Source organism: Thermobia domestica, chromosome 1, assembly GCF_964235325.1.
Source record: "Thermobia domestica chromosome 1, izTheDome1.hap1.1, whole genome shotgun sequence".
In the NCBI taxonomy this organism is placed as follows: domain Eukaryota; kingdom Metazoa; phylum Arthropoda; class Insecta; order Zygentoma; family Lepismatidae; genus Thermobia; species Thermobia domestica.
In genome coordinates this window covers 315024302-315043949 of record NC_137454.1, presented here as the reverse complement: position 1 = coordinate 315043949, position 19648 = coordinate 315024302, and the positions used below count along the sequence as shown (strand labels likewise).

Here is a 19648-nt window from a genome sequence, read left to right as displayed (position 1 = left end):
AAGATTCTAATTTTTCAGTTTCATCTAAGATTCTAGTTAAAGTTCAGTTGAGCATAATATTTCACTAATAATGGAGGGATAAAAAATTTTTAAGATTGATACATTAAATTAACTTTGTTTTTCAGAGAAAATCAAAATTTTATAATGGGCAGTCCTCGAGTACTGAAGCATCATTTACTTGAATTTATGAGCCCGATTTCTTTGCATCACGGAAGTAACTTTTTAGCAGCAATTGCAGTTGCGTGGCAAGAGCGAAGGAGCAAAGAAGCTGATCCCAAAATGGTATGTATGATAAAAGAATTTGCAGGAACAAATTGGCTAGATTGAGCTATGCATTTCTTATCATATTTTTTTTCCATTGCAATACCCAGCAAGAAATTATGTAAAAATAAAATGGTAGTTAAATTTACAAATTAACTCTTATATCTTTTATTGAAAAAATATCCAAAGTTTCTTTGTATTTATCATGGTAGATATACTCAATTCTCAGATATAACGTAGGAATTTTAAGAGAAAGTAATTGATGTGAAAAGATAATCTACAGTATGTAATATCGTATCGAAAATTCTACTTATTCGTTTATGTGTAATCTAAGACTCTTTTCCTATATTACTATCTTCCCAAAAAGATCTGCGATAGCAGCAGAAGGTAATGCGTTGACCTTATAACATGTCTGATATTTGTGTATGTCATAACTAACAAATAAGAGATATCCATGAAATAAAATATATAAAAACAAAATACTCACCTAATTGTATTCTTAGAAGCAAAAGGAAAAACAGCTTCAATATTGGAACACGCATTTGATTATAATATAGAAATAATATACACAAGCACACTGATATTTCTTCTAACGTCTATTTCTGTAACGAAATATTTATACGTACAGATTTCATTAGACAGATTTCCATATAGTTTAATTATAGACAAATTTCCATAGAGTTTAATTATAACAACAATGTTACATGCAATAATGAGGAACTCTGGCACATTATTATTAACTTAGTAATAATACCAAACTTATTGTGCCTGTTCTGTTCATCATGGTGAAATGCTTATTGCTGTTTATTTTTTTCAGTTATACACTTAAAAATTGTGTGTTATGGCATTTGAGCAAATTAGTTAGAGGAGGGTTTTTTGAAAGTGATAATTTATTATTTGCTTGTGATGGTATAAAAATAATTTTCTGTGCATTTAATAGAATCAGATAGGTATAGGAGTTCTTAGTGCGGTTTTTCAATGTTCATCGTGACCGATGTTGAAAACAAAAGAAATATTTCACTGTGATAAATAAAAACAGGGATAATAAAGTTAGTTGCTATTATTAAGTAAACATAGTTACATACTTTTCAGTTATATACAATGAATTTGAAGACTATTTGTTACGATTTATATAACGTCTGTGACATAGAGACGTTTGGTGAGTACTTTATCAGTAAAGAGGGAGAAATGGAGAAGTAATTTAATGAATAAAAAGTGCCTCAGTTCAGGTATAAGCAATGTGATCTGTCATGAGAGTAGTCAGAATCAAAAATGTAAGTGAAAATATAGTTGACATAATGAAAAATCGGATTAAATGCGACTGTGACACGGACTTAATTTCCCTTTTGTGCTTTATGATTTAATTAGGAAATACCAGAACTTGCAGACTTGATCATAAGCGGACATTGTATCCATCCCAAACAAATATAATCGTTATTTCCATATGAAACATAATATTTAACTTGCGGACTCTTTTTGAGTGGGGGCCGCGGTGGCTCAGTGGTAGGGGTCCCTGATTCGATCCCAGCTCGCGCCATGTGGACTTTGTGGTGGACAAACGCCGTGTGCGTGGGTTTTCTCGGGGTTCTTCCGTTTCCTCCCACTTTCTTCATTTCACCATTTCATCCATCTCTCATCATCACCGTCTCCTTTAGCCCAACCGGCATAATCGTGGGACGTAAAACTTAAAAGATCTTTTGGAGTGTCTATTCATTTTGAAAGCTGAAAATTCAGGGATAAAAGAAGGTGGGCGGGATGAAGTCTGTTTTATGTCCCATGGTTTTGCTTTTTAAACTAAATGAAACGAATGACTGATGAAATTGAATGATTATGAAAAAAATGGTGGAATGCGAATGAGGGAGAAAACTCATGGACAAATGCTGTTCACCACAAACTCTCATGATCGGATCATTTTGCAGTATTCAGTATTCAAGGGTGTACGTTATGCTATCTATAGATAACAGTTTCATTGTCCATATGGTAGAAAAAATGACAATGCATATCACGACACATGCCTTCTGCTTGGAACATAATCAGCATATCACTGTGATTTTCTTTATTTTATTTGATTCTATAGCAGGTCACGTCATTTTTGAAGTTCAATAGATCCTATAGCTTTCTTGTAGTTTGAGTATTTTATGTAGCTTCTCGATTTTCATTTTGTCAACTTTCGATTATATTTCTCCTTTATATCGTATATGTTCGGACATTACGTTTCCTTCTCCAATTGACAATGTTTAAAAGCATCTTTAAGGCAAATAATTTCCAGTCTGATTAAAATATATAATGTATACTTTACAAGCCACTATTATTTTGCTTACACAACGTTGAGTTGAGTTGAATTTCAGTTTAGCGCCCCTTGCAGCAGCGAGGCTATATGAGACGTGGACCTACTGATGAACGTGGAATCCGAACCACATGAGCTCCCGCCGGGAATCGAACCCGGGTCTCCCGCGTCAAAGGCGCGTATGCTAACCGCTTAGCCAGGGATGAGCTCTTACACAACGTTGCTGAATGTGAAAAGATAAAGGCTATTCCTCATGGCAACGCCGAAGAGGTTTAAATATAATGCTAATAAGGTGCCAGCCAGTGTTACAGTTACATCTTTTGTATGCAAATTATAAAGAGCTCTTAGAATATATAAATTATTTTAATCAGATTATAACTACATTTATAGAATTATTTCGCTGTATCGTACTTCAGGGTGTCTATTGGTCACGAAAATCAAGAAAAAGTCACGAAATCAGAAAACGGTCATGAAAGTCAAGAAGTCACGAAATTTAGCTTTTGGATCACGATTTTTTTTATCTGTACAAATATAAGTACAGACTGAAAAATTTTATTCTATAAAACTTCAAAATTAACCACCAAAAATATCTATGGTCGGCTTTAGATGCTACCAAATCGCAAGCAAAGCACGCTTCTATCGCATGCATGAAAATTCGGTCTAATTCGCATCCAATTTCGCTCTTGAAAACTATACAAAATTTTATGGTTTGGTAAAGAAAAGTCACGAAAAAGTAACGAAATTTCATTTTGGAATTTTAGTAGACACCCTGTACTTACAGGTCCACTTGGAGGGGCTTTTGTACAAGGTAAAATACAATAATATCTGCCGCAGGATAGGCAAGCAATAGTTACTGACAAAATAACTACTTTTTGTGTGTGTATGTGAAACCCTTATCGATTTCAAAACGTATACGTTAGTGTATGGACAACATTTATTCAGATCAGTAATTCGAGTTCAGATACGTTCCCCGTCAATAACTTTTAAGTACAGTTACTTTAATATTAATGAACTGTAAATGAAACAAATACATGCTTAATATGTTATTTTAGGTACTTCCTGTTAGCAGTCCAGATCAGCAAGTGATGGTGTATTTAGTAAGTGCTATAAGAGTGATGCCTATTGATACACTTGTACAGACTGTACATCAAGTAGTGAAACAACCGCCACCAATCCACGGAGGGCAGGTATGTACAACACCACACTGATCTAAATAAAGGTTCGTACTATATACAGATCTTATATTCCTTAAAGTGGAAATATAAATCACATCAGCTTATTAAGTTTTGTGTATGTTATGGAATCATATGATACTGTGAGACAGTTGCTGTGAATGAACCAGCAAGACTTTCCTCTTTACTTCACCTGTTAAGCATATAGCGGATCGAACATACCACAGTGGTTTAAATGGTAGTCCTCATTCTGACACGCATTGGCTAGTTGGAATTGTAATTTTACCATATAATATTAAGCGCTTAAATTAATTGGCACCATAGTGGACATGTGGAAGAGGCCATTGATATCATTAGTCTGTCACCACTCGTTTCAGTATCATAGTTTATTTCTCATCATCTCCTTTGAACTTAAAGGCAGATCCGTAGGATGTAAAACTCAGAAATATAGTATTGTTCATTTCCACACTTCGTTGCCATGTGTGTGTGGTGAGGAGCCAGTTGAGCAAATAGTTTTTCTTTTTTACTTCTTTCTGTTTTGATATGTTTATTACCGAATCTACAAATTTCATTAAGGAAATTGACTTAAAAGACTTTCGTGATTCATTACATGGTCCATATGGGTAGTGAAATCCTTGGATGTTTATATTCAGGATGTAACACAGCTTTTTTTCTTTCTTTTCTAGGATTTACCTCTTGAAGTTAGCTTGTTAGAGTTTTTCTACACTTACATGCAACAAACGGCCACGGGTTCTCAATTAATAGAAAGTTGGAGCTCTTTACTAGGATTGTTGCGAGATGGCCTCTTGCTAACTCCACCTGCTCAGTTTCTCATGCTTGCTATTCTGAATGAATTCGTACAGAAAGCACCAGTTATGTTAGAGAAGAAGGATCAACGTGACTTACAAGATATTACGTCTAAGGTAAAAAGAAGTTCTTTCTGTGAATAGCATAGTTATTAGAAACTTAGACTTGTAATTGCATTCTCGAAATGCTTAAAATAATATTTGATGTAAGAAACACATGGTATAGATACATTCATTGTATGTTGTACTTATAATATTTTTCTTTCTAAGGGTTTAAAGGCTGGCGAGAAACCTGGAAAACCGGGAAGAGTCAGGAATTTTGAAAAATGAGATTTTATAGACATATAAAATGAAATTCTATGATTATTTCAGATGTTGAGTTCTGATTCTTTCGATTACCAACTTTAGATTTAGAAAATTATCTGTTTTCCACAAATGATGTGTTACAAATTTCAGTCGCAGAGTTTTGTAGCTGTGCGCATTATCTTTTTCTTTCGCTTGTGCAGTGGAATATCATGGTAAATAATCCACAAAATGCAGCTGGATTAATGATCCAATGGTAAATTCATTTTCGATGTACGCATAATTGCAGTCTTTTTCCGTTCCCATTAGTGTCGATTTTTGTCTGAGTTGATACTATATTAGGTGAAGGTAGCTAATCACGCAAATGAAAGGATTTTGGAACGCGTATTTTAGTCTCTGTATTTTCATTGTAATGTATTTGTATTCACAAAGAGGTTTATTTCGGAAGTGCTTATGAGTTTACGAAAATTCTTGATAAGGTTGCACATCAGCGTATGCATTTGGTCGATAATCCAGAATAGATAGCCAGACTAATTTAATCGGACCCTTGATCTTTAAATATGGAATATGTCTGTAGTACCAACGTGTACTTCTACTTCGTGCTCAAATGCAATATTTATTAATTGTTTTACATTTATAGCTACATATTTAATCATTTTCTATCAATAATTATACATCTTAAATGATATATTAATTATGCGTCTCATAAGTTTTTTAAAAATATTATTTTCATTTTAAAATCATTCTGGCATTAAAAATGATGCAACAATTTGCGAACAATATTTGAATCATCAGCTTTAAGAATGGAATAAGTCCAACAACCAAACGTTGAGAAATCGAAGAAAAAACTGTGTAAGCAGTAGTTTTCATTCAATAACTACCAAGTTTGTATATTAATAATGTTCGGAACAAAATTTTATTTCTGTCAGGAATAAGGTGTTCTTCAGTTTAGAGTATTTGTTGCTGGAAAATAGAGTTCTGTAAATACCCAGGTATGCAGAATACAATGTAATAAAGACATTATTACAAGAAATTCCAAATGGGTAAATAACCTGAGAATGAGTGTATACGATTTGTTATCGTGTATTAAGAGCGCGATCGTGTTTCATTTTTTACATGTGTTACTTCACCATTTTCATTTTTTATCTTAGAAACTTAACAATGCTTAAATGGCTAGACTAAACACAAAAACTGTCTGTCTCAAAAAGGAAAAGAAGTGGCAAATACAAGTCAATTTGATGTAATGGATCGAGGCAGCGAAGTGACAAAAGAAAAATATTTTATAAATCAACAACAATAGGCTTTTATTTACGGCAGCATATTGTTCTATAGAAATGTCAGCGAGAGGCGGGAGAGGGTGCATAGTAACAGCTTTCTGCTGATTTAGTATGGTTATTCCAGTTGCAGAGGCAACATAGAGAGCGAAATGAAGAGGTGTTGTGGTGTGGGTGCTCTCTGTTCGTTGTATCGAGTGTTCCTGTGCACATTACAAGAATGTCAGTTTCCATGTATTCCAAGACCACGTTCAGTTCTTCTTGGTTAGATAATTTATCATCAATTCGGGAAGTACTAGGTGACAAATTTTCTGTTTTCTGCAACATGTGCCGGAACGTCTTTTTGCTCAGTAATATCAGATGCAGTGGTAACAAGTTTGGGGTCCCGGGTTCGATCCCAGCCCCCGCCAAGTGAACTTTGTGGTGGACAAACACCGTGTGCGTGGGTTTCCTCGGGGTACTCCCGTTTCCTTCCACTTTCTTCATTCCACCATTTCATTCATTACTCATCATCACCGTCTCCTTTAGCCTAACCGGCATAATCGTGGGACGTAAAGCTCAAAGATTTCATTTCATTTGCAGTGGTAACAAGGTACATGAAAGGTAACAAACCTGTGCAGAGATGGCCGCGTCCATCTCAGTATTAGGAATATTTAGTGCCTTTGAGGATCAAGAAAGTAAGCCAATATATTCTTACTTGGATGTCATCCAATTTGTACCTCCGCCAAGTGAACTTTGTAGTGGACAAACACCATGTGTGTGGGTTTTCTCGGGATTCTCCTGTTTCCTCCCACTTCCTTCATTCCACCATTTCATTCATTACTCATCATCACCGCCACCTTTAGCCTAACCGGCATAACCGTGGGACGTAAAACTCAAAGATTTCATTTCATTTTTTCCAATTTATACCATATCTGTACAGAACTTAGAGTTTCTGGTGACGTTGCATTCTCAATTGTAGATTTTATGATGCAAGTAGATACGAGTTCGGGGACGAGATAGTAATTGACAGGAATTCTTGTGAAATAATAAATAATAATAATAATAATAATAATAATAATAATAATAATAATAATAATAAATAGCATTAGGAAAGCAGAATTACTTTGGTGTATTCCAAGTGTGATGATATACATCGGTGCTTACTGCTGGTAAAGATGCTAAAGTTTTCAAACTTACGTTCCTATACAGTAAATTTGCCAGGAAAATATTGCTTCAACGTAACAAAATAACATACACTTTTGTTTGTGTTTTATTATCACCATGCTAGAGGGAACTAATTCAATTAATGAAGGAGACCTAAATGTGCGATTCTAAAGTATCGTGAAAGAGCAATCGTGCACACATGATTTGACATTGGCGTTTTATTTTGGGAACTCTACAGCTTCTATTTATTTATTTAATTATTTATTTATTTATTTATTTATTTTATCGCTTTCAAAAACACATATTCATAGGCGAACTTCAAAAAGATTATTCAGATTTCAGTTGATGGCCCTAATGTAAACTGTACATGTCTGTATACCTTCAAGTCAAATATCAAGACGGGCCGCGGTGGCTCAATGGTAGAGCGTTCACTTTGGTGCATGGGGTTCATGGTTTGATCCTAGCTCGCGCCAAATGAACTTTGTGGTGGACAAACACAGTGTTCGTGGGTTTTCTCGGGGTTCTTCCGTTTCCTTCCACTTTCTTCATTCAACCATTTCATTCATTTCTTATCATCGCTGTCTCCTTTAGCCTAGCCGGCATAAGCGTGGAAGATTTTCAAATATCAAGACATCGTCAAACTACCGTGTATTACTTGATATAAGAAATTGTGAATTACTTTGCCAAGAGTATTTAAGGCTGCAGTTGGAGCAGCGAACTGGAAAACCATTGAATTTCTAAGAGCTCCGTGTAATTTAAGAATGTCGCAGCACGCCGCATACATGGTAAAATGCACTATTTAGATGGACTTAGTACCAGGGTTGGCAAAAACCATGGTTTTTATTGAAAAAACCAATAAAACCGGTTCTCTTTGGTTTAAACCTGTTTTTTTTTGTTTTTTTTTGTTTTGTTTTGTTTAAACCAGGTTTTTTGGTTTAAATAATTTCCTCTGTGTATTTATATCACATATGGACAGAAATAAGTTTGTTTCACCTTTGTGTTATTATGCAACAACCGGGTTATGCTGGAAGGGGTCACACAAGCTTAAAGCGAAGTCCAAACCGTTTCTCGACTTACATCCGAAACAAATTGTCCTCCATTTGAACTCGAAACCGGGACTAATTGGCCACAAATGTGATACGTCTGACGACTCACTCACGAAGGACTCCTGATACGTTGTACTGATCTTTACATACTTTTAATATAATTGTCTAATTGTCAAGAGTCACTTGAGAAGGACAAAAAGATAAAAAGTTGCACAAGTGAAACCATTATACAGAATTACGTATGGGCAGTTTTAAAATACTGCAGAGTACAGAAGAACTAATTAAGTTCAAGTTAGTTCACTACGACTTTTATTAGTTCCAGTTAAAGAAATACGACGACTGAAATTGCATATCAGTAAGAAAAGTGAATAAAGATAAGAATTATTTGAGTCCACTTTGGCTCTAACCCATTTATACATAAATAGATACCAAAGCTACTTCTGATTTCAGTAAGTGCCTCTCGTGGGGTTTGTACAGGGTTTGTCCGGAAAGTAATAGGACTGAGTCGATTAAAAAAAATATTGAGCCAATCGTTACAATTCTTTAAAAACTTTTAAAATAGGCTCCTTCTGCGTCGATGCAGCGCTGCCAGCGCGATTTCCAAGCATTGAAGGCGTCACGGAAGTCATTCTCCGGAATAGCCTTGAGAGCCGCGGTGCAAGCTGCTTGGATCCCCTCTGTCGTCTCAAAATGCTTGCCTTTCATCGGGCGTTTCAGGTGAGGAAACAAAAAGTCCGGGGGAGGGGGGCACATCTGGGCTGTAGGGCGGCTGCGGAAGCGTTGGGATGCCGGCCTTGGTCAGGTAGCTGTTCACAAGAAAGGCGATGTGAGCTGGGGCGTTGTCGTGGTGCAGCTTCCAGTCGGCTCCGATGTCTGGTCGGACCCGATTGACCCTTCGTTTGAGTCTCTTGAGCACTTCCACGTAAAACTTGGCGTTGACGGTTTGTCCAGGAGGAACAAATTCATGGTGGACGATGCCTTTGATGTCAAAAAAGACAATGAGCATCGTTTTCACTTTGGATTTGCTCATTCTTCCCTTTTTTTGGGCGGGGAGACGCCGGCGTGTGCCACTCGGAAGATTGCCTCTTTGTCTCGGGATCATACTCAAAGATCCATGATTCGTCACCTGTGATTACGTTATTCAAAAATTGGGAGTCACTTTTACACATGTTCAAATTTTCTTGGCACAATTCCACTCGCCGCAATTTCTGGTCGTCAGTGAGCACTTTTGGGACAATCTTCGCGCACACCTTCGCATGTTCAAATGCTCCGTCACAATTTCATGAACCACAGTTTTTGGTAAATTTAACATCTGGGCAATTAAACGAATACTTAGTCGACGGTCTGAGTTCAAAACTTCGGGCACACGAGTCACATTGTCGGTGTTTGTCGAAGTCGAAGGTCTTCCAGCACGGTCTTCATCGGTGACCTCTTCCCGGCCCTCCGAAAAGGCCTTGTGCCACCGAAACACACCACTTCTTGCTAAAGCATCATCTGGGTAAGCCTGCTTGATCATATCAAACGTCTCTGTCGCAGATTTACCGAGTTAACACAGAATTTAATCGCGTACCTCTGCTCTAACGAACGCTGCATTTTCGGCTTGCACCACTCACAGAAACACGTCGCGCGAAAAAGCCTGTCCTGACTCTCCGTGTGCTCGGAGACAACTGACCAGCCGCTCGTTCGTTAGCTAGGAACGCCCTCTACCGGACCCAGTCGGTGCGCGCACGCTCCGAAGTACAGTCATGGCGGAATAAAATCAGTCCTATTACTTCCCGGACAAACCCTGTATGACCCCCCCCCGCAAAAGTACGGTATTTCGATGTGTTTTATCAATAGTAAACATTATTAAAACGAAACAATATTTAGATTTTTTTTGATTGCAATTGCATAACAGTAATAACAAACTATAAAAAATCACAAAAGAAACTTCATAAACTTATATAAAAAAGTTGCTTTTGTAGTATAATCTCTTTGAGTAATGAATGGAAAATTTAGGTCTGAATGTAATACGAATAGTATGCGGGAGTGACACGTGATAAGCCACAAATATATATTCATCAAGATTTTACGAACACTTACACTTTTACGTACATTTTTCGTTTTTTGGTTTAAACCAGTTTTTTTTTTTGTTTGTTTGTTTTTTTTGTTTGTTTGTTTAACCAGCTGGTTTAAACCACCTTTGGTTAAACCAGCCAACCCTGTTTAGTACTAATAGGTCTATGCATTGAGAGAAGGTCTATACATTGAGAAACTTCCACAAGAATTCTAGCATTAAAATCGGTAACTACTTTTCGTTGTGTCTGTAGTAACAGATGCGAGTCGTGAATACATGCATACAAGAATAATCATGTGTTGTGTTGGTATAGCTGATCTGTAAAATATATTGCACATGAATTCTGACGCTACAGGTATTCCTTTGCATTTTGTAGTGCTATATTAGTATTGTTAATTGAATGCGAAATGAACAAAGACATTGGCAAATGTCTGCAATTGTAGAAAAATCGATATAATAATCATTTTTGACTAGGCCTACAAGAAAAGTCCCACAGAGTACCGCATTAGTTTGTTGTTCGTGTGAAAAAAGTTACGTATTAAAAGTTTAATATAAAAAAAAAATGTGTATATTGTTAAGGTTCCATATGTCTTCACACTATGCTGTAAGCATGTGTTTACTACACGTGCTTGCAGTGAACACACTTCAGACGACAGTAACGAAGAGGAGTGATCCATCATCGTCAAAATTTGACTAGTAACTCGGGGACCAGCAGTCAGCAACAAAATATTATAGAAGAGGAGAGCACCTCTTAAGATGTGTTAATCTCACCCGGTTGATCAAACTACCAAAAGCCCTAAGGCGCCTGGCAATTGAGAATACCTTACCCCCTGCAAGACGCCTGGTAAATTGGGAAGTACCTTTCCTACAAGCCCTAAGACGCCTGTCATTGAGTTCCTTTTTCCTCTCACGACGCCTGGTCATTGAGAGCTACCTAATCAACCAAGCCCTAAGACGCCTAGTCAATTGGGTTCCTTTCACTTATTTACACACATATTAGAGGAAACTTTGTTATTGTAAGATACTTGTATTCAAGAGAGTCTTTTGTAATAAAAAGGTGATGGGAAAGTCCAATCTCCCGTATACCGTATTTTGCTGTACCCTACAGAACAGAGAGAATTTTACAATATATATAGTATTATAATATTACGTATTATATAATACATGAATTATATAAAACATATAAATAATATAAAAACAATAATAATCTAATCTCTTACATTTTTTCAGTTGGTTGAATCTTGTGCTCAGATTGCTGGTGCTTGCTTGGAGCAAACCACTTGGTTAAGACGCAATCTTGCTGTTCGTGAAGAAATCCAGGTAGAAGCCAATTCAGTAGCTGGATCAACGGCAAAAGAAAAAGATGGATCAGGTATATAGTCACACAAGTTTCTAGATATCATGAAAAGAAGTAATTTTGTTCTCTGCGCAGCATATTTTCGAGTATTGTGGAAATCTTTTGGAGCAACATAAAATGTGTAAGATGGAAGCAAGAAATAGTTAGTTAATTGATGTAGTATTGGTAATTGCAGAAAAGAATATAAGTTCCAGTTGAGGACGTGAGGAACGGATAATGCATTTACTGCCTTCTAAACTATCACGATTATTCGTCCTCTTGACGGTGCACTTCTTCAGTTTTTAGGGATAGGGCGAATGTCATGTTTGTGCGGAAGTCCAAAGATATTGCTTTCTGACCTCTGCTTCTCCTCCCCCCTCCTGTTTTTTTTTTTTTTTTTTTGGAAGAATGTGTAGTTAATCAAACTGCAGTGACACCTGGCACATGGTTACCGAGCAGTTCGTTAACAGAGACATTGCATTGTCGTGTGCAGTATTAAAAGTAAAGTTTGAGAATTTATCACTTACTGTGTTATATTTGAAATATGTGTTATTCATTGTGGTTTATTTTTAAATCTTCAATTTAACATACTACGTTACACACTGAAGCTAAAGGAGACGTAAGATTAATGGAAATGAACGCTTATGAAAATGATGGAAGAAAAATGTGATACGAAATGGGAAAACCGCACGAAAACTCACGGATTAGAGGTGAATGCTCTACCACTGAGGCACCTTATTTCCTCATATCACTTTAGTTTAATTGCAAAGCCTTAGAAAAAGTCCAGAGAGATCTGCTTGAAAAATAAATAAATAAATAAATAAACTATTTCACACGAATTGATTTTCGTAGTCTTAATACTCCCATGTCTAGAAGATAACAGACGTGTGTGTCCGAACATTTTGTTACAAACCTGATCATGAAAAATCCTATAAATGAACAAACAGCAGTCACATGTTTAGGGATCGAGATTCAATGATTTTACTAATATGATTATTTAATAACTGACTTTAGAGAGTTTCATAAATTAAGAAATATTTTGTAGAAGTTGTAAGGTGAAGAAAGCTAGAAAATGCTAACTTGGAAATCAATTTACCAAGTTGAAAGCGCACAATCTTGTGCCTCAAGTTTCTTATGGACTGCAGCTTTATGAACGTTCCTTATGGACGTATCCGAGGAATCATTTTTGTCAATAATAATAATAATAATAATAATAATAATAATAATAATAATAATAATAATAATAATAATAATAATAATAATAATAATAATAATACACCGATTTTAGATTTCCGCATTTAACAAAAATATTAATTTGGTCCCGAAAAATAACGCTGTGTACATAATACATTTAAATTTTTATTGAAGGAAAACCATATTAGTAAATTTCCGGCATTTAACGAGGAAAAATGCGGAAGGAATATCCATTAATAAATAGAAAGTATTCATATACATCGCTCACGGGACATGGTATTTACTAGAATCGATAAGTTCCACTTGTGTATGGGTATTTTGATAACTGTCGTGAAAAGATTAATATTGTCACCAATATCTACTTGCACTAGAGTTGATATTATCCTTCTGAGCTCAAAAATATTAATCTTAGCTATTCTTTTTCTTCAGGTCTTTGTTAGTTTTTACTTTGACATGTTTGATAATTTTTGCTCTGAATTTCAGTCCAATATTTTTCAGTCTGGAGAAGATAAAAAATATTAATAGTGGGTTAGATTCAGATGTTTGTTATTTAACAACTTGTTTGAAGCAAGATGTTTTCTCTGCTTAATTAAATATTATAATTTGTAACCTTTTTAAAAATGATCAGTCAGCACAAATCATTATCATTCAGATGTACTATTTTAAAAATACAAAACGTGTTACAGTACAGGGGTGAGTCATATGCCTTGCAATACTTGTACAACCCAAACAACTCGTGTACACACCGCAATCTACCATAAGTACAAGGTCAAAGTGTCCCAAGAAGCAGTGTGGCAGTTGTGTTTATAAAGAGATTAGAACTTAATGTGATTAACTTTCTTGGTGAACAAAATCACAGTTTAATTGGCCGAAACAATCCACTAAAAATCTTACAGATGCAATCAATGGAATTAGTGTTTGCACTAATTACTTTAGTAAATTGATTAAAAATGCTGAAGTTTCAGTCTTTTAGTTGATAATTAATAACAGTTCAACAATACTTATTATATCGGAAACTTTGTACGTAAATATGAATTTACATACGACGAATATACGTAACTCGAGGACTGTTTATGTCTATCTTCAGGAAACATTTAGGTGTTATAATAAGTGTTCTGATGATGATGATTTTTTTTCATTTTTTTTTAAAATTGTAATAATTAAACTTAAAGCTTTTTCAGACAAATAGTTAACTGCTTTTGGACACTGTTAAAATAAGAAACCTTATTTACAGGTGCTTCAGTGACATCTGTAGCCCAGTATAGCGTTCAAGCTCAGTCAGTTCTTGCAGAACTTCTCGCACCTTTACTTGATGTAACATTCGGTAGCCAGGAGAAAGAGAAGGTCGTCACATTACTCACTTGTATCATGTATAATATTACTCCATACTTGAGAAATCACAGGTAAGATTTTAGTCATACCGGTAAGATAGACTGTTTGAATGTTCCTTAATTTAAGGGTATGAAAATAGGTGTAGAAAATAGAATTTTCTATAGTTTATTAACACACTGTAGATATTTTCTCCAAATTTTCAGTAAACATCGATAGTGACAGCATGGTATTTTTCATGGGAGAGCCAAATCAAGAAAACGTTTCATTCATTCGTTACGTTGTACGATGACTTTCCGCTATTATGCCTTTAGAAGTTTCAGGAATTACTATGATTAAATACTTTCTTCACATGCTTATAAAATTTATTGTGGTCGTCACTATTTTTGTTTCTTCCTCTGTAATTCGTTTTCTAACATTTTAAACTTTCATGTAGTGCATGTTAAGTACCGTATCATAATAGGTTCTACATGTATCTTCAGAGAAGGGAATGATAGTAGATTCTAGATGTATCCTCGAGGGAAAGTCTGTCTCAGTGTTAAAAGTATAGACGTCACAAATTGCTGCTCTTATTTTCAGTAAACCATACAAACAGAACAAGGAACAGAAACTTGGCATTGGTAAAGTCTAGGGATGGCCAATTCCGGAATTTTTACTTTCCGGAATCTGGAAAGTAAAATCAAAAAATATCGGAATTTAGAAAAATTCTGAATTCGGAAAAATTCCGGAATTCAGACCAGAATTTTTCTGAAATCCGGAATATTTCTGAATCCGAAAAGTGAATTTCCGATTCCGGAAAATTTTGGTTACCATAGTAAAGTCATTAGTGACAAGCAAACAAGCATATTTGATAGCGTAGTCAATGGTTTTGCAGATGCACTACTTGTGGATCCATGATAACTTGTACTTGTCCACAGTTGTTTATTCCATTCTCCTACCTCATTTTGTCCCCTCCTCTGCTTGCTCTACCTGTCCTCTCTGTCATGTCTCCGATCATCAAAGCGTAAATCTTACGTCATAAACGAGACAGTTGGAAATGAACATATAAGACCGAATTCTTCATATGGTCACCGTGGACATTATAATATTTTCTTCAGACTCTGTAGATAAGTGGTATTCTTCAAGTACAGTCTAATCTGTATTACGAGATGCATGTCAAAAAAAGGGTTTAAAAAAAAAATCGCAAAACTTATCAACAACTGCGTACGCGAAGTATTCTCTAGTTGTTTTGTGCCTGCATCAGAGATATAATTATCAGTATGGAGTTACGTACGTGCGTTGAAATAGGTAGTCATATGAAACGTCGCCAAGTTGAGTGAGGTCTGTGGTCCGATTTTTCGTTGTGAAATTCTGGAAACAGGACAAACAATCACAGTAGTTGTGTATTACCAAAACACTGTCTAATCTGCAACGTGCCATCCAAAACCGGCGAAGAGGAAAAATGAAATCATTTAGTTTTACGTCCCGCGATTACGCCGGCTAGGCTAAAGGAGACGGTGATGATTAGAGATGAAGGAAATGGTGGAATGAAGAAAGTGGGAGGAAACGGGAGACCTCAAGAAAACCCAAGCACACGGTGTTTGTGTACCACAAAGTTTACTTGGCGCGAACTGGGATCAAACCAAGAACCCCATTCACCAGAGGTGAACGCTTTACCACGAGCCACCGCGCCAGCAAAGAGGAATATTAGGGTATTTAATTCTTCAGATTCATGACAACTGCTGTCAACACATAGCTGTCCGTACTGTTGACACAATAGTTCAAGAAATTCTTAATCACCTTCCTTCCAGTCTTGATCTTGCCCGTAGTGATTGCTTTGTTCCTTCACTTGAAAAGGCGGTTTGCTTTGTAACGTTTCAATGGCAATTAAGTTGCCGATTGACTGAAATCTCAGACGGCAGATTTCCATGCAGAGTATCTTATTTACGAAAGCTTCTGCCACGCTACCAAAAATGCTTGGAGCATCATAGTGACTATGTATAAAAATAGCAAAAGTATGTACTTAAGTATAGAATCAACAATAATTTCTTTCTCTTTTTATTTTGTTTTTGCAATTACCAATCAGTGTTTTTTTTTTCTTTCTTGCGCCTCGTAAGAAGAAATCAATTCATAATGGAAATAACATGCAATATCATGAGATTTCATTATACGAAGGTTTTGCTGTATCAGCGAAGACCACAAACTGCAGTATTATGCTTTAAAAAGTCAATAAACATTCCAATATAGACAATTGGGTATAAAAGAAGTTCTTCCAACAGTAACTTTTTGTCTTTTTGAGTTTTGTATATTCTCCAATCTCATATTTATATGTAGTGTAATTTTAATATTAATCGAAGCTAGATGCACTTCGGTTGATTATAATACGTGTTTGGAAGGATATCTTAATGAAATAAATGCGGATTTAATACTCCTAGTAATCATTGGTTAGAATTCTACTCTAGCAATCTTACGGGGGGGAAAAAGTTTTTGCTGCAGAATTATTGGCAAAACCATTGCCATAAGATTTTGTTATTTCACATATATATATAACTAGACGCTAGATGTGAAAACCAGGCACCACAGTAATAAAAATCCAATTTGAACATAAATCTAAATCTTACGGCCTTAAATTATAATTGCTGGTATAAGAAGTTCAAGCTTACCGAGTCTAATGGTTATCCATCCAAAATAACAGGAATTGATGACGATAGAAGTGAAATTATTCAAAGCACCAGTGTGTAATTTTGTCCATATTTAGTACGTATCGTGTAATTTGAGCAATGAAATACCAGTTGTCCACTTTTCTGCATGGATTAAAATTCTGTAATTATAGGACATTCATTTTAAGGTTCAAGATAAACTAGAAACTTTAACGTTATACGAATCCTATTAATAAAAGGTTAAGTTTCAGACTGTGCATCACGCTGATAGACGTCGCTACCTGCGCTATCGGATGTTAAACTGTGTGGCAATTTGCCGATTTAAAACTGCTAATCTATTTAATTTGTTTTTAATTTTTCCAAGCATAAAAATATCAGAATTACACTGGTAGGTAAAAATTAGGAATACTAATGTCAGAAATGGTAGGCCCTAGACTCATAATTCTAGGGATCTGACGTCGTGATTTTTTGAACTCTGGATTAAATAATTCGACTGAGCGATAAAATTAAGTGCTAGGTATTGTATGCTGTAAATAATTATTAAATTATAATTTTTGTAGGTTTATAAAATCTTTTATCTAATTGTTCGAATGTTTTCTTTACAGTCGGCGCAACGTTTCCAGTTTCCGTGCTTGTTCGCAGTTGCTAGCGAACATGAGTGGCTATCAGTACACAAGAAAAGCGTGGCGTCGAGATGTGTTTGATCTACTTCTTGATCCAGCGCTGTTTCAGATGGAGCCTAACTGTTTACCTTATTGGAGGACCATCATCGATAATTTGATGACCCATGATTCGACAACATTCCGAGATTTAATGAGTGAGTCTTATTCTTCGTACACCATCTAATGAAACCTGAATAAGAACTTCAGAGACACAAAAATACACGATTCAAATAAACTTAAACAATTCTCTTAGATTGACGTTAAATATGTAATATAGGAACAAGAAAGATTGGACAATGTGTAATTGTTGCAAAATGGTAGTGTTAAACAGTTAATCTAGACATCCTTCCTGCATGAAGTAGAAATAAAACTCCTACACAGAAGTTTGCCCACAATAAAAGTAGTTGACCGTTAACCTGGCTAGCAAATCTCCTTTCTCCATCACCGGTTGTGTTTGATGTTACGGCTACGGACCCGAACAAATTGCCGAGCAGCGTAGTTTCCACTGTAGCAAACTCATGTGTAGAATGGGAAGGGGACTGCCTGTCTTTTCAAAACGCCTAAGCCACTAACACTGAGTTCGACTCCTACAGTCCTCCTCGTATGCTTGTTTAAGCAATGGAAATGTCTCGGTAAAATTTTTGCCATATTTGTAGCAAAATTTCTCACAAATATGTTCTTCAAGCTCTTTCATTGTCACTTTGACACTAATCCGACGAACAGTTTGTGCACGTGCTTACTTGAGAGGCTGTAGTTCAGTGACTGTCACAGTGAAACGAGTCAAATGGTAGTTTGTTGTGTAAACCTGCCGCTAGGTGCACTTAGTAGCTGCAGCACACTCTCTGTGGTGGTTGACGCGCTATTTCGAAAGTTGGCTCTTTTTGAACATAACTTTTATATATTGTACTTCATTTCTCGATAACTACTGGTCGGATTTAAACTAAATTTGATGGATAAATAGCTCATGGTCTAATAAATAAGAATTTGGTATATTTGGTGCCCGGATCGACCAAGAATAGGCTCGTCTCGCCTTGTATGTGGTACTTAATTTCTTGGTAACTACTGGTCAGATCTGAACGCAATTGATAGGCGAGTAGCCCATGGCTTAAGAAATAAAAACTGCTATATTTTGTGGCCGGGCACGCCCACGGATAGGCTCGCCTCGCCTGGTATGTGGTATTTAATTTCTTGGCAACTACTGGCCGGATGTGAACGCAATTGGTAGGCGAGTAGCCGATTGCCTAAGAAATAAAAACTATATTTCGTGGCTGAGCTCGGCTCGCGTTGTATGTGGTACTTAATTTCTTGGCACTGGCCGAATCGAAACGAAATTTGCAAATAGCACATCGTCTAAGGAGTCAAGATCGCTATATTTGGTGGCCAGGCTCGGTTTGACAATAGAAGCTGTGTTCCACAGCTTTTCACAGTAGGAGCTTCTGAGTTCAGTTCATCGCGGCTTGCTGTTATTATTATTGCTTGTGATTAGTTGTTCGTTTCGGTCACACGTCTAAGTAGTATTATTTCAAGGTTTGGAATTATTTTTTAAATTGTTTTATATTTAAAGAATCTTGTAATATGATTGCTCTTCTTTTCATAACTGTTTTTCTTTTACAGCCCGTGTATCTATGGCACAAAGTGGATCATTAAATTTATTCTCTAGTCGAGAACAAGAATATGAACAGAGAGCACAACTTTTAAAACGACTTGCATTTGTAATATTCTGCAGCGAAATGGATCAGTACCAGAAACTTATGCCAGAGATTCAAGGTAGGTAGACCTACATTTAAGTATACATCAATAAAGGAAGGTAAAGTGTATGTATACGAAATAATACAGATAAAATAATATTGCTGTAAGAGCACATGAGAAGACGATAACAGATGAGATTAATATCAGGTAACCTTTAAAAATATGTAAATATGACGTACATATTTAGAATTTTCAGCTTGTATTTCCTGATTACGAAAAATTTAATTCTATTTTTTTGAATGTGTCAGGTGCTTTGGAAAGCTAGAATGGCAGTATGAGGCTCGTATTAGGCTTTAACAGTGTTTCCCAATTTGTAGTCCGCGGACCCCAATCCATGGTTGTATATCATAAAATTCCTAGAAGGGCAGTAAGACATCTGCTGCCATTT

At 36.0% G+C, this 19648-nt stretch overlaps 1 protein-coding gene across 3 annotated transcripts in view; it reads left to right on the top strand.

The window, feature by feature from the left end:
* LOC145662508 (protein DOP1 homolog) overlaps window positions 1-19648 on the top strand; it is a 166371-nt gene that overhangs the window by 101592 nt on the left and 45131 nt on the right. For all 3 annotated transcript variants that reach the window (XM_081728179.1, XM_081728162.1, XM_081728170.1), the window contains 7 exons: window positions 126-282; window positions 3601-3735; window positions 4407-4643; window positions 11582-11723; window positions 14116-14284; window positions 17455-17666; window positions 19126-19278. In XM_081728179.1, coding sequence (XP_081584305.1) covers window positions 126-282; window positions 3601-3735; window positions 4407-4643; window positions 11582-11723; window positions 14116-14284; window positions 17455-17666; window positions 19126-19278 — 1205 coding nt within the window. The remainder of the gene's footprint in view (window positions 1-125; window positions 283-3600; window positions 3736-4406; window positions 4644-11581; window positions 11724-14115; window positions 14285-17454; window positions 17667-19125; window positions 19279-19648) is intronic.